The sequence below is a fragment of the Octopus bimaculoides genome, chromosome 6, assembly GCF_046866305.1.
Source record: "Octopus bimaculoides isolate indiv1 chromosome 6, ASM4686630v1, whole genome shotgun sequence".
NCBI classification, from domain to species: Eukaryota; Metazoa; Mollusca; class Cephalopoda; order Octopoda; family Octopodidae; genus Octopus; species Octopus bimaculoides.
This window is the reverse complement of record NC_142933.1, coordinates 1,321,547-1,337,768: the sequence shown is the minus strand read 5'-3', so window position 1 is coordinate 1,337,768 and position 16,222 is coordinate 1,321,547. Positions and strand designations below refer to the sequence as shown.

Genomic DNA, 16,222 nt, shown 5'->3' with positions numbered 1-16,222 from the left:
AAGTTTTCCTCAACTCATTTCTACTTTGTTGTTCATCCACACCAACAGAACACCAGCAGCTCCCTTCATTTCTCGTCTTTGCAAATCCTCTACATTTAAGACCATCTCACTACCATTAAAAAAAATCACACTTTCTACACAAGCTTCATACAATCTGCTTTTCACTCAAAGAGAAACAACTCTACTGTCAACAGCAATCTTAGCTCACTGAGCCAGCCTCTTGCACCAGGTTTTGACTCTTGCTAGGCTTTCGATACTCCAAACACCACTGCTAGACAGGTCACTTTGGTAACAGATGTTATCAACTACCAAAAAAGCCTTCAAGGAATATATTTTATGTGGAGGTGCAATGACCCAGTGGTTAGGGCAGTGGACACGCGGTTTCGATTCCCAGAACGGGCACTGTGAGTATTTATTGAGTAAAAGCACCTAAAGTTCCACAAGGCTCCAGCAGGGGGTGATGGCGAACCCTGCAGTACTCTTTCACCACAACATTCTCTCACACTTCCTGTTTCTGTTGTACCTGTAATTCAAAAGGGCCAGCCTTGTCACACCCTGTGTCACATTGAATCTCTCTGAGAACTACATTAAAGGTACACGTGTCTGTGGAGTGCTCAGCCACTTGACGTTGATTTCATGAGCAGGCTGTTCCGTTGATTGGATCAACTGAAACCCTCGTCGTTACTAGACTCCTACAGAACATCTGTGCAATGTCTACCTAAACTATCAGCCTGATGGTGAGCTCATTAGACACTGAACTTCCATGGATTACAATGGCTACACTGTGTAGAATTTATCCCTTGGACCACAGTTCAACTTTACATATGAAGAATTTTTTCGTGGCATTCCGCCAGTTACGACAACGAAGGTTCCAGCAGATCCGAGCAACAGAACAGCCTGCTCGTGAAATTAATGTGCAAGTGGCTGAGCACTCCACAGACACGTGTACCTTTAACGTAATTCTCAGGGAGATTCAGCGTGACACAGAGTGTAACAAAGCCGGCCCTTCAAAATACAGGTACAACAGAAACAGGAAGAAAGAGTGAGAGGGTTCACCACCACCCTCTGCTGGAGCCTCGTGGAGCTTTAGGTATTTTCGCTCAATAAACACTCATAACGCCCAGAATGGGAATGGAAACCACGATCCTACGACCACGAGTCCGCTGCCGTAACCACTGGGCCATTGCACCTCCACATATCAAGAATATGGTTGAGAGGAAATACCAGAGAGAAAATTCAGTATACAAAATACATATAGAGCAGAATGTGTCATGTGTGTAATACAGTGAGATTGCCCTTGCAATTAGAAGGAAAAAAACTTCCCCCAAAGGTGTTTAAAATCTGTAAATAACAAACAAGAGAGATAACTGCAAGATCATCAGCAAAATCAAATTGCTGCAAAGACAGTCGTAGGGATCCAGGTCTTACTAATTTTCCCCTTTTCACACAGGGTCACATTGACTTTTATGTCGAAAGACAAGACTCACAAATCAGACAGACTGACAAAGAAGAGAGAGAGAGAGAGTAAAACAATTTTAATATTTGTTCATCCAAGTGAATAAAACTGTAGAGAGAGAGGTTTGATCCCCAGGAAGGACTTCACAAGGGAAAGTCAGGATGTGGGCGATGAGAATGATGATGATGATGATGATGATGATGATGGTGGTGGTGGTGATGGTTGGAGGAGGAGGAGGAGGAGGAACAGCAAATGACTCAGAGATAGCTTTATTCCATGTGCAACCCTCATCTTTCCTGGTTTAATGTTTAGGTGTGTGTGTATGTACATACAAACACACACACACATTACACAAATATACATATATATATATATACACACACATTAATTACACACACACACACATATATATATACATATAAACACTCATTTTTCAAGCCTTTGTGTAAGTAATATATACACACATACACACATTTTTCTAGTTTTAATCTATATACATCACCAATACACACACTCACAAGTCTGTACAAATTTAATAAACCATTTTCTTTATTGTTGTCTCTAATATTTCATCATCATCATCATCAGCATCACTACCATCATCAACAGCACCATCACCATCATCATCATCATCACTTCTCTGTAATTCCAAGTCACCACCACCACCATCACCATCATTATGGTCAAAGTTGTTATTTGTGATTATAACTGAGATCTTTCACCACCAGACAATACCGTCAGCCCTGTGTGTATGTGTGTGTGTGTGTGTTATGTCCAATGAGGTGGAGAGAAGGTGTCGAATGGCCTCTTGTTGTGGTGGGAGAGAGACAGGAGGACAAACACAGTCTCCCATTTTAAACATTTCTTTCGTGTCCGGTCTAACTCTGTTTGCCAACCAAACAAGGAATGGTACAGTTTTAACTTCATGTTTTTTTAATAATAAAAATAATAATAATTTCATAGATTGGCATGGCACCTTAGATTACTATGGTTAGGGGGAAGAAAATGAGATGTTATGATGGTCATGCCTTTCACAATGTCATTAGTTCCATAACATGACAGGGATCCAACTGGGAATTGAAACCCTATCACAGACCTTGGTTTGCAGAACAAACTTAACACTATATCATGGTGATTGACAGATATCAAAAAATAACAATTATTAGTAGTAGTAGTAATAATAATAATGATAATAATAATAATAATAATAATGATCATAATAATAATAATAATAGTAGCTTTTGTCCATGGCAGAAAACCAAATTTTGTACAGAGAGGTGGAAGGGTCAGTTGATTGAAGCTCCATGTATTACTGGTATTGCCTGCCAAACAGGAATGAACAATGAGGTACTGAGCTGGGAGATCATAAAGGGGCCGAGACTGTCTTTCTATAGTTTAGGTCAACATCAACACATCGTCTACAATAATAATAATAATTACCATTATTATAATAATTATAATAAAGATGTGACCCTTGTTTGCCAGATAATCTCACTGCCATAACTCTGGACCCCAAAATTGTTTTTTTGTCAACTTCTTGTGTTCGGTTAAGATTTCTTCTGATGCTTTATTGCCAAACTGAGGCCAGGTCAACCGAGGTCAGATCAGGTCAGGTCAGGTCAAGCTGACATCCATCGGTGGCATCCATGTTTGGCCAGTTGATGAGGTTGCAGTCTGAAAACACCGCAGAAGCAGCAGTGGACCGTGGTCAAACTTCGACACCCAAGTGCATCACACCACCATCGGCTATTGGTACATATTTGTCAGAGCCAACCTGAACTAACAGGATGGTGTAGTCAACATGGGACCTGCAGACAGGGTCACGGTGACACGGGACCCATCGATGTACAATAGTGCCCTCTAATCCCTTTGTGGGTGTCCAGCCATTCCAACCACTTTTGCCTCCATTTTGTTTCCAATCATCACGGGGCCACTGAACATCGATACGACGGCCTAGGTTCATATTGTCATACATTTGGCTGGGATCCATTATCTGTGAAAGAGACAAACAGACAGACATGTACAATTTAGATACTGTGAATGAATAACAACACAGATACACACATGTATATACACTACACACATATAATGTATAATACACACACACACACACATGTATGGTGTACAATTCCCAGTTCATGGAACAACGACAAGTGAATATTCAGACACAAACACAATATACTGTACACATATATGCATAATATATACACACCCAACATATACACATGTACACCACACACACACACACACACACACACATATATATACCCCCAACGGCAGAGCAAGTAGAGAAGGGCAATCTCAAGCCCACATGGATTGACTCTAGCTGAAGAGGGCAATGCCCGGTGGGCAGGCATGACAAAGGCAGATAGACTCCGACAGTTCGCTGCAACCAGCCTCATCAAGACTGCACATCTCAATTCTTGAGCCGCAGTGGAGAGGTTTCTGGCCAAGCGCGTGCACATGGCTGTCATGCAGCCACGACCACCTCAAACAATTTACTTAGCAAAATGGCTTTGTCTTTCTAATCTGTCTCAAAAGCTCAATGTTGATGGTATCGTGGGTAACGAAGGCAGGTCTGGAGAGCTGGAGGCCTCTAGTCCATGACCACACATCAGCGGCAAATCTTGGATGGTTGCTCTCCAATGAATAGCAGTGACATTGAGGTCTGGCAGCTAGCTTCAACATCCTTGACCTGCATCGACCATCCCGTGCAAGTTCTGCCCACGACTTTTTCACAACCGACTTGGACTCCAAAGTCACTTTCGAGACAAACATCAGCAGAGGAGACTGGGCAGAAACTGATGAAGCCAATGCTTGGATACAAGATGGAGCCAACTATATATACAGTTGGAATTTACAGAAAAACAAAATACGAAAACAGGTGTATCAACAACAAGCAGGTGTATTAGTTTGACACTCGGGAAAGTGAGAAAGTCTTCTACATTTCGAGCCGACGCTCTTCAGCAGAAAGGAATAAGAGGAAATCTTTTCTATTAGAGTGGAACCATAATACAGATTCCTAGATCCAGCCTCCGCTGTAAACTTAGAACCTAACAGATGACCAATTATAGCAATTACGCAGCGTACCTATTGGTTTAGATCACCAGTGAACTAAACCCCTCATATTATATATATATGTGCTGCCTGACTGGCTCCCGTGCCAGTGGCATGTAAAAAGCACCCACTACACTTTTGGAGTGGTTAATGTTAGAAAGGGCATCCAGCTGTAGAAACCTTGCCAGATCAGATTGGAGCCTGGTGCAGCATCCTGGCTTGCCGGTCCTCAGTCAAAATGTCCAACCCATGCCAGCATGGAAAACGGACGTTAAATGATGATGATCATTATATATATATACACACACATACAAAGAATACAAACACCACACACATAGTATCACACACACAATATCCCCCCAAAATACATAAAGGTGAAAAAACAAATACTTACTCTGACCCGTTGTGAGATGGTTGGTTCTTTAGTGGTGGTGTTGTTGACAGGGTTTGAACCAGGGGCAGTGCTAGTTACAACAGTAGGTGCAGTGGGTGCAGTAGCAGGTACACCATTACCACTGCTGCTGCTCCTGCTATCGAGGAGAGCTGTTATAGAAGGGGTTGTTGTTGCTGTTGATGTTGGTGTGGTTGTTGCCGTGGTAACAGCAGCAGGTGAGCTCAACTTACTGTTGTGACTGTTGGTTAGGTTCTGCAGTGTGATGTCAGACTGGTTGCTAGGTGACACAGCACCACTACCTGTTGTTGCCGCTCCACCGCCTACTGAGGGTGCACCAGTGGTCGGTGGTGCACTGTTGGAGTTGGAACGCATTGAACCTGGGGAGAGAGAGGAAAGGTAGAGGTAGGGGAAGTGCAGTGGAGAGAGAGAGACAGAGAGAGACAAAGAGACAGAGAGAGTGTAAGGTTGTATGGGTGGTGGTGGTGGTGTTATTTAACCCCAGGTCAGCCCAGTCAAGAGCAGAGTTGTGAACACAGACATCCAAGGCATGATTATATTGTCTTTTATTCAAGCATATTTGGCGTTAGGAAGGGCATCCAGCTGTAGAAACCCTGCCACATCAGATTGGAGCCTGGTGCAGCCATCCGGTTCACCAGTCCTCAGTCAAATCGTCCAACCCATGCTAGCATGGAAAGCGGACGTTAAACAATGATGATGATGATGATGATTGCATCTACGACTATATCTAATGCCATTTTCTTTTTAAATGGTAAACTGTGATTTGTGGGAGATTTGGCTGCTATTTCTAGCAGATTAACCAACAGCATAGAGGCTCCCACACTGGTTTATAGTGTGTGTGGACACACACATGTGGTGTGGTGGTAACATATGTGATAATGCTAGTGTGTGTGTGTGTGTGTGTGTCTGGTTGTGATACTGTGTGCATGTGTGGTAGTGGTAGAGTGTGTAGGAGTGACAGGGGTGGTGGCCTTATGTGTGTGTATTGGTGTAGTGGTATTGTGTGTAGGAGACTGTGCACTTGTCTATATACATGTGTGTGTGTGTGTACATATAACTTGTGTGTGGGTAATGGTGTGTGGTGGTAGTGTTTGGCTAAGGTTGTGGTAGAGTAGTGGTGGTGAAGGAGCGAGCAGGTGAGGGTGTAGTGGTGATTAAACTTTCATAGGGTAACATCATGATCCACACACACACACACACGCACACACGCACACGCACACGCATGCACAAAGACAGGTGTCTTAACGAACCATACCAAGTTGCACAGCTGCAGCAGCATGAGTGCAGGCGCTGGTGCAGGTCGCTTCTTCTTGAAAACCAGAACTTCTTCCTGCGCAGCTGGCACCACAGTGCCGACGCATTCTGTAAATAGCAAAAACAAATGGAAACCATAAATAGCATCATCACAATGATGACATTAATTAGGCAGAATCGTTAGCACACCGGGCAAAATGCTTATTGGTATTTCGTCAGTCTTTACGTTCTGAGTTCAAATTCCACTGAGGTCAACTTTGCCTTTCATTCAGTTGCATACTGGGGTCAATCTAATTGACTGGCCCCCTCCCCACAAATTTCGGGCCTTGTGCCTAGAGTAGAAAAGATTAGTCAGTAACTTAGCTCTAGAGCCAGGCATAACAGCCTCTACTTCTAGTTACAATCACTCCTCTTCGTATCATTGCTTTACAAAATCCTCTTCAACAGACACAGCCCAACCAGTCTTCCTCAACCCTTGCCAACTCCAGCCCCAACAGCATACAAGAACTTACACTCATGAGACATTGATATTTTCTTCAGTGATTTTAACATCTGGAAGTTTGTTTGACTGTTAAGGTCTCATAAGACTGAAACATGTCCAAAGTTGTCACTGTTCTGATAAATATCTGACTCCCCATTTAATTTAATATTTGACTCCCCTCTTCTATTTCTTCAGTTTTATAAAGTCTGAAGAGGCTATTGGCTCTCCCCATCCACAAAAAGCCAATAAAATGTCTGCAATCTCAGACATCCAGCGATATACCATTATTCCTGTCGACACCCCTACTCCTACCTAACACACTCTGTGTAAAAGCAATCACAAACCGTGTAGTAAATGTACAGGGGTGGTTACCTTCGTCAACATACTGTACATTTACACAAATATAAAATTTACTTAAATAATTAAAGGAAATACCGACACCTGTACATTAGTATAAACGATACCAGTAAACCAGTCTGGTTGTCACACGAATTTGAAGTTCCTGTTCATAAATTAAAGCAGACTGTAAGACACTCCAGACCATCAGCATTTAGAAAGTCTGTGTTGTACCTGTATAATACTATTTATTATAATATTATTATAATATATTATAATCATATCTTAATTCTTTTTTATTAAACTTTTTTAAAAATTTAAATTTTTAAAAACGGTGGGAACTTAATTGCCAACCCAATATTTCAAATAACTGAAAAAAGCTTCTAGATGGTTGTTTGACTATTTAGAAATAACACCCATTTATCCCTTATATCAAACCCTACTGTTTCTCAAAAGGAAGGACACACTGGGTATTGTAAATCTAGATACATGTGAAAAGCATCATTTGAGCATGATCGTTGCCAGCGTCGCCTTACTGGCATATGTGCCGGTGGCCCGTGAAAAACAACATTCGAGCGTGGTTGTTGCCAGTTGATCACAACTAGAAAGTTTTTGATCACAAGTCTGCTTAATCAAGGCTAACCTGGGGCTAAATAACTACAAAAGAGACAGAGGAGAAAAAAATAAAAGGTCTTACCTGAACCATAAGTTTTTAAAGAAACTTTTGACATTTGAAAGCAAGAACTCTCCTCCTATGATGGTGGCCAGCTGCTCATGTGTTGAGGAATACGATGTGGTGAGTGGAGACACATAGATCGGGTATCCAATGGGCTGGTCACAGGAGGAGTTGATCATGTTGCGAAGAGCCTGCTTCGCATTCTGTATGCTGCCTCGTTCAGGGTTTCGATTGCGGAGGAAAATCAGTTCTTGTTGTTGTCCAGCCCACAACCCTCGCACACATTCCCTATTCACCTAAACAACAAAAACAACAGATAATACAGTTCTATATTTAAGAGACAACGGATTATGTATGTTATTTACATTTGATGGATATTTATCCTCATCTTGTTTGTTGTTAATACCTTAGGAATGAGAACCCAGGTTCGAAATTTCCCCAAGACACCTGATGAAGGCTGGAGGGTATATCAGCCAAAATATTGTGTTAACAACAAACAAGATGAGGACAAATATCCATCAAATGTAAATAATGTAAATAAGTACAACAGAGTTAGACTGTATTAACAAACTGTAGCCAATAACAACACGTCAGTCATTAAATGATAATCAGGTCAAGCTACAGCACAGCCATGGTTATTAACATAATGTGTTATGTTGAAAGGGATTTTGCAAGGCTTGGCTCAACCAGAATTCGTTGAGCAATTTTCTACAGGCAGATGGAGCTTCCTATTTACCAACCTTCAACTGTTTCCAAACAAATATTTCCCTGTGGCTGGATGTGTTTTCATGATGAACCAGAAACACATGCAACCACTTGTATGATGGTGGTGACAACCATCTTGTAACATGGAGACACATACACAAGTACACATACACACATGTATACATACATGCATACATTGATTCGTTTATAGTGATCAAATGTTTGTGTTCACATAAGCTCACTCTCTCCATCAAATCGATATTACCTGTACAGGTGCACTATGTGACATATGTCAGATGATGAAACGATCACAGAGCAACGTGAAATGAAGTGCCTTGTTCAAGAACACAACACAACACCCAGTCTGGGAATCGAAACCACGATCTCGCATCGTGAGTGCAACACCCTAACCACTAAGCCATACTCTCCGTCTCTCTCTCTCTCTCTCTCTATATATATATATATATATATATATATATATATATATATTAGGTTGGCGTTAGGAAGGGCATCCAGCTGTAGAAACTCTGCCAAATCAGACTGGAGCCTGGTGTTGCCATCCGGTTTCACCAGTCCTCAGTCAAATCGTCCAACCCATGCTAGCATGGAAAGCGGACGTTAAACGATGATGATGATGATGATGATAAATATATAGTTGAAAATACACACAGCCCATGGCTATAATATAGTAGAAGACATTTGCCCAAGGGGCAACACAATGGAACTGAACCCAAAACCATGTGGTTGGGAAGCAACCTTCTTAACCACACAGCCATGCTGTTCTTGTACCATCTGTTTCCCAGTTTTTAAAGTAACCACACTATATCCTTCTGCCGTGTAAGACATCACTGAAAAGGTTGGCCTCGGGTAAGGCAATTAGCTGCAAAACACCGGATCAAAAAGTCCCATCCAACACATGCCATCATGGAAAAGCAGATGTAAAAACAATAAATAAAGTCACAGATGTCATTAGCGGTTGCAGTAGAAGTTGGTGATGATGGTATATTCCTGTTTGACAAAAGCTTCTGGAGCGAGGGAGGGAGGGCCTGGGGGTATGGATATGTAGACATCATAAAGCCAAGATAGTAACTATACTAGAAGCAGGTACTTGCAGTTTGGCCATTGGAGCCGACCAATAACAGCTTCAGCAGACGCTAAGGAAGGAATAAGAGTCACACTTACTTTGACAATCCGGAACGACAGATATCTTTTATTCAACATTATAATTTTGTATTCATCTAATTCTTCGTCAAAGACATGTCGTAGAGCAAGCAAAGAGTTTGTGTTGGAGAGGACAGCATTGCGCCATGCTGGGTCGGCTTCATGAGAGATGACCATATTTTTTTCATAATTACTGATAGCATTGTATAAAACTTGCAGATCATCATATTCATCGGATGAGGCAAAATGATCCTGAAAGACAGAAAGTTGGTCTTCGTCACCAAAGCAACTGAGATACTGATGCAGAAAATTGTGGGTAACATTGTACATAACAGGAGAGTGGTGTTTCTTGTCTAAGGAACATAAAACAATGCTAGTAATATTACACATCAAGGTAGAATAAAGATAGGTAAAGTGTTGAATCAAGGGAATCTGAACTCTTAATGCTTTGATCGGTATGAACAGGTGTGACACACAGACAGATACATGTTGACACAGAAATAATCGTAGGTACTTACTTGATGTAGTTTAAGGGACATGCGCAGTGCAGGGGCCACAACTCTACGGAGAAGCTCCACATCCTTTACAACCCATTCATCACGTGATGATGTCACACGGAAGTCTCCTTTAAAGAGGGCGTGAAGACGGAAGAGGAAATAATCAACTCTGGAAAAAGAGAGAAGCGGAAACAGATTAGATAAACAGGTGATGGAGAAGGAGGGAGGAGGGGAGGAGAAGGAAGAGTAAGGGAGATGAGAAGGAAGACTGTGAGGAGCAGGACAAGTAGGAGGATGAGAGATGAGGCAGGTTAGAGGAGAAGCTGAGGTGAAAAACGGGTGGTGGTGGTGGTGGCAGTAGTAAGGAAGGGTCAACACTCACCCCACTGATGCCCCGTTGTGTGACGCTGTACACAGGGCTCGACGTCCCAGCAAACTGAGTCCATAACACAACGATACAAGGAAGGAGTCTTTACCACTTTCCACAGACTGAAACAACATCAATTATCATCATCATCATCATCATCATCATCATCATTATTACTACAACAACAACAATCCAACTCCATATTATCTAGATACACAACATAACACAATCATTACACAGAATATACACAAGAATAATCCCCACTGCTTTAGCAAAGAAAACGGCTTTAACACGTTGTGTTGTATAGCTGTGTGTACATTTAACACAGATATGTATGTATAAAACTCTTAGCAAAGGAAGCAGTGTTAATAGCAAATGACAATCTTTGTACCCTCCATATTAGAATGCCATATACAGCAGGATTCACCTTGCGAGATCCTCTCATAGAAAAGTACAAAGAGCAATGACAAATATTGCTAGCAGATGACAACCATTTGGCATGGGTGCCAGAACAGCCAAATCATGTAATTTCATCATACACGCACGTCTTCAGTGACAGGCATCCACTCACCTCGTGCCAGCCAAATCTCACTGCTGATATATAGAATAACAGTAACTGTTCAGTCATTGATGTCACAAATAGTCAGCTGGCTTATTAAAAGATAAATACTAGTGACAGAAGCAGCATTAATACAGAATAGCACTGTAGGTCTCTATGAGAGGGTCTCACAACGCAAATACAACGACATACAGCATTCTAATAATACATTCATATTAAGTAGGATAAAAGCATTGGAGTGGCTGTATGGTAAGTAGCTTGCTTACGAACCACATGGTTCCAGGTTCAGTCCCACTGCGTGGCACCTTGGGCAAATGTCTTTCAACTATAGCCTTGGGCTGACCAAAGCCTTGTGAGTAGATTTGGTAGACGGAAACTGAAAGAAGCCCATCGTATATATGTATATATGTATATGTATATATATATATATATATATATATATATATATATATATATGTATGTGTGTGTGTGTATGTTTGTGTGTTTGTGTTTGTCTCCCCCAACATCGCTTGACAACCGATGCTGTGTTTACGTCCCCGTAACTTAGCGGTTCAGCATAAGAGACCGATAGAACAAATAAAAGAGTTAAAAGAGTATATACACACACACACACACATATATACACACATATCATCATTGTTTTAAAGTCCATCTTTCCATATTTGCATATGTCAGACAAGTTTTATTGAAAGCATAACAGTATTATTGTCTCCTACAAAGCGCCAAATAGTGTCATTGCACTTCTGCATCCAGGGAATCAACACACTATAAACATACATACATCTTCATAGAAAGGGATGATACAGTGAGAGACAGAGAAACAAAGACGGGGGGGGGAGGTTACCTTCTCCCTGCGTGCAGCACAGAACTGTATCCAACTGAAGTAGACATTACAGAAACTGTTTCTTGTGATTCCTAATAGCCGGCTATCATAATCATCATCAACATGAGCATTGAAGGTGGGGTCAAGGTCAACGTAGTCGTTACACTGGAGTGGCGCAAGGGCCACGCGTAGCTCTTCATTCTGGCTCCACTGGTCGAGACAAGGGGAACGTACTGTGTAGTATATGATACTCTGAAATAGAAAACATAGATGGCGCTGGTTAGTGTATGAAGTCAAGGACTATGGGAGGGGGTTTAAAGGGCACAGCTACAAAGAGGAGTCCTGCAGGGAGGGGATAGCAGATGTAGGGGTTGTCAGGGAACATGGATATAAAGGGTCACATTTGCTCAACTTGTAAGGGCCACAGTAATGCAACCCCATAATAAAGCACAAATACTACTCAGTAAACACTGTACTATGACACTGACCACTACAACAGTATAGTAGTGACTACTATACAACAACCACTACAACAACAGCCCAGTGGCCATTACACTACAACACCCATTACTACAGTGAATGACTGGTATACTACAACCCATGCCACTACAATAATCAATAAAGTAACTGCCATACTACCACACTTACAACTACTATACCCTAGTGACTGCTACACTACCGCAACCCAGTCACCACTACGCTATAACCCGTGCCACAACAATAGTTAATAATGTGACCCCCATATATACTGCAACACTTACCTTGATGTAATAGTTGATTAGTAGTTTCCGTAGGTCAAACACCTGCAGCATGGTGGCCGCACTGTTGTCACTGATACTGTATCCTTCTAAGATGTAGTTAGTGACCATCACCTCCCAGGCCAACCAACGTTGGTTAAACGCTGCATTGAGGGACAAAAGGTGAGGGAGATGACCGAGTTCACAGCAACAGAAACCTACAGAACAGAACAATGACATGACAGTGATGTAGTAGTAGTAATGGTGGTGGTGGTGGTGGTGGTGGTGGTAGTAGTAGTAGTAGTAGTAGTAATGGTGGTGGAGTAGAATGTGTGATGATTAGTGACTTGTGTTGTGTGAGGCTGGATGGTGGTGGTGGTAGTGGTGGTGGTGGCTGTGTTGTCAAAGATGTTGTGGTGTGGAAGTGCAGTGTGGTAGTAGTGACTGCATCATGTGGTTTGATATGCAGTGTAGGTGGTGGTGGTGGTGGTAGTGAAGTGTGATGGTGTTACATACAGAAATGGTTCAAATACATGTTGTGCCACATACAAAGCAGGTGAGTGACTCACATGTCACTAAGTGCCATAAGCTCAAAGATATCACTGCGTCACTGACACATTGCTGGCACTGTGTGCTGTATGCACAACATAATTGTGACTCTGGCAAAGAGTTGTTACTATGTGCCATACATAGTAGTGCCACTGTGTACTATGCATAGAGTAGTGATACAAAGTGTGGAGAGTCACAATGTGCCATTTACACACAGTTGTGATTCAATACACAGTGTGTCACACGCATACAGCAGTAACTTAGACAGAGTGGTGTCACAGCATGCTGTATACACACAGCAGTGATCTAGACACAGTGAGGTGTCGCAGTGTGCCATAAGGACCCAGACAGTATATGGTGACACATTTTGACAATATAAGAAACTACAAACACAATTTTACCTTCATCGTTGTTGACTTCTTCTGTGATAGCTTCCACTTCTCTCTGTTGGCAGTAGGTCCCTGGAGGGGAATAAATAGAACACAGTAATTACAATGGGTCCCTGGAGGGGAGTAAATAAAAAGCATAATTACAACTACTAGATTTTGGTGTTGATTCCAACCTACACCCAACCTGACACTACCCGCAAAACCCTACGAAGGGTCTGTATGTGGGTACAAAGACGAAGAAAAGGGTGAGATGGAGGGAGCAATAATGATGCATTTTGTTCCAGAAGATAAATTTAAGGACATATTTGAGATTATGTCAGTGCATGGTTGCAAGGCATTACACACACACAGGCCCACGCACAACACACACAGGCTCATGCACAACACACACAGAGGCCCATGCACAACACACAGGCTCATGCACAACACACACAGAGGCTCATGCACATCAGACACACACACACACACACACACACAGAGGCTCATACATAATACACACACAGGCCCACGCACAACACACACACACACACACAGGCTCACGCACAACACACACAGGCTCACGCACAATACACAACACACAGAGGCCCACACACAACACACAGAGGCTCATGCACTGAGACATACACACGCACACACACAGGCTCATGCACAACACACACACATTGATAAATAAATGAAATGACAAAAAAAAAACAGGAGTTCATAATAACATACATTGGCATACAGCTGTTTATGCTACGAGATTTGTACACCCAAAATTTAGATGATACAGCTTCATCAGAGTATGAACATGTACATAAACACACACACAGAACAGAGGACAGATGCAGGTCCAAGTGTGGACACATTAGTATATGACTGACCTCTTCTGTCAGGGGACACATATAAATATATATCTAGGGTTTTACACACACCACAGCATCTATGCCTTCTCTAACTCTAATAGAAATAGCAGCCAAATTTCTTCCAAAGCACATTGTTCCATCTTAACAATGGGTAACAAAGATACATCGGATGTTGTGGTTGTAAATGAATTGTCATCATCATCATCATCGTCATTTAATGTCTGCTTTCCATGCTGGCATGGGTTGGACGGTTTGACCAAGGACTGGTGAGCCAGAAGCTGCACCCTAGACAAAAAAAAAATCGGAATAGTTGTGGTTGGAACATGGACGTCAGATGATGATGAAGACTAATGTCTAAATAGAGAGTTTCTCAGCAAGAATTGGTTTAAGGCCCCATAGTTCTTAAACAACGCAGTTTGCCATAACCCAATGGCTGTATGAGGCTCTTGAATCTCTACAACAATCACAACAACATAAACAACTAAAGACAATAGTAAAGTGACACTCACCTCGGAATTCAAGTCCTCTCAGTTGAAAGGTCACCAGTCCATTGCCAGTTTCAATGATGTGTACCAAAGCATTGAGATAGTCGGATGCCATGATGAAACAGTCTCCTTGGCAATAGTTCCCCCACCGACCCATCATCACATCACCACAGAGGCTGTGCTGCAGTGAGCGGGTCAAGTGCTCGTAGAAAATGGAATTCAAGTTGTTGTCATCTGCACCTGGGCCGAAGTGAGAGGTGGAGAAAATGGGAGTTGGGGGGAGAGAGAAAGAAAGAGAAAGGAATTAGATAGAGATGGTGAAGTGATAGGAAAACAACAGCAGCAATAATAACAACAACAACAACAGCAGTAGTAACAACTATCAAGGGACCTTATATGTGGTCATTCGAACTGTTAGAAACAACAGCCAGATTTACTCTAAATCATACCCAGTATGCAGAGAAAGGGATTGGGACTGTGGCCCTTAAACTCTCCACCTTCCATGAAGGATGGATTTTGACACTGTTTAGCACTGTCTCCCTTCAACAGTTGCAGGAAAAACAAGGGAGCCCATAGGTAGGCAGTATGGCATGGTTTCACAGGCCAAACATAGTCAAGTACATTACTAATGTCGTGTGCAAGAGTTGAATGAGGGCTGACTTGGGGCAAAACAACAACACTATTAAGGTACCCAATACTGTCGAGAGTAAAGAGGTAAGAAGCAATTGTAGTCGTTTCCTTTCCCTAATGATGCCACTGTGCATGAGAACAGCATCAACATCACAGATTCATATTTAATCATCTTTATGAATCAAATGATTTGACTACACAAAGGAAATCAGGGCAATAGCTTACCGGAATCGGTAGAGCATCAGACAAAGTGTCTCTGATGTTTAGTTAAGGTTGCTTGTATGGACAAAGGGGTAAGGGTGCAAGGGAGGGAACTCTAACAGTCACGAGTAGTAGTATTAGTAGCAGCAGCAATAATAATAATAATATCATCATCATCATCATCATCATCATCATCACAAGTATCAAGTAGAACATAGAACTGACCTGGATTGCGCTCCAGTTGAGATGCTAAACACGTATTGCTATGATCAACTCTTTTGGTGCTGAAATAGAGAAGAATGGCTGGCATTAGATGAGCGTCTTGGAGCAGTTTGGGCATGGGTTATATTAAAGTTTTGTTTTTACAGAATGAAGTGGGAGAGTCTTGTCTGAAAAAGATGGAATGAAAAGTCATGTCTAACATGACAGAATGAAGAACCTTGGTTAATATAGCAGAGCAGGGAGTCCTGGTTAAATGGATTGGAGAGTCTAGTTTAATAATGTAGAGTGGAGAGTCTTATCTAATAGAAGTGAACTAGAGTAAAGATATTTGGAATTTTAAAAAAAAGTGTACAGAATCAAATTTTTGTTGGGTGACAAGT

At 41.9% G+C, this 16,222-nt stretch overlaps 1 protein-coding gene across 17 annotated transcripts in view; it reads right to left on the bottom strand.

Annotated features, from left to right (window-relative positions):
- Positions 1-1,983: 1,983 nt before the first annotated feature.
- The window catches only part of LOC106881599 (pecanex-like protein 1), a 104,410-nt gene continuing 90,171 nt past the window's right edge, over positions 1,984-16,222 (bottom strand). For 11 of the 17 annotated variants that reach the window (XM_089353342.1, XM_089353348.1, XM_089353338.1 and 8 more), the window contains 12 exons: positions 15,846-15,904; positions 14,814-15,029; positions 13,472-13,531; positions 12,546-12,739; positions 11,806-12,036; positions 10,418-10,524; positions 10,057-10,204; positions 9,560-9,790; positions 7,694-7,968; positions 6,181-6,287; positions 4,908-5,284; positions 2,372-3,449 (listed from right to left, as the gene is read on the bottom strand). In XM_089353342.1, the coding sequence (XP_089209468.1) occupies positions 3,165-3,449; positions 4,908-5,284; positions 6,181-6,287; positions 7,694-7,968; positions 9,560-9,790; positions 10,057-10,204; positions 10,418-10,524; positions 11,806-12,036; positions 12,546-12,739; positions 13,472-13,531; positions 14,814-15,029; positions 15,846-15,904 (2,290 nt within the window). In that variant the 3' untranslated portion in view covers positions 2,372-3,164. Of the gene's footprint in view, positions 3,450-4,907; positions 5,285-6,180; positions 6,288-7,693; positions 7,969-9,559; positions 9,791-10,056; positions 10,205-10,417; positions 10,525-11,805; positions 12,037-12,545; positions 12,740-13,471; positions 13,532-14,813; positions 15,030-15,845; positions 15,905-16,222 lie in introns of all 17 variants that reach the window. The other 6 variants (XM_089353343.1, XM_089353350.1, XM_089353340.1 and 3 more) reach the window with 1 other exon arrangement.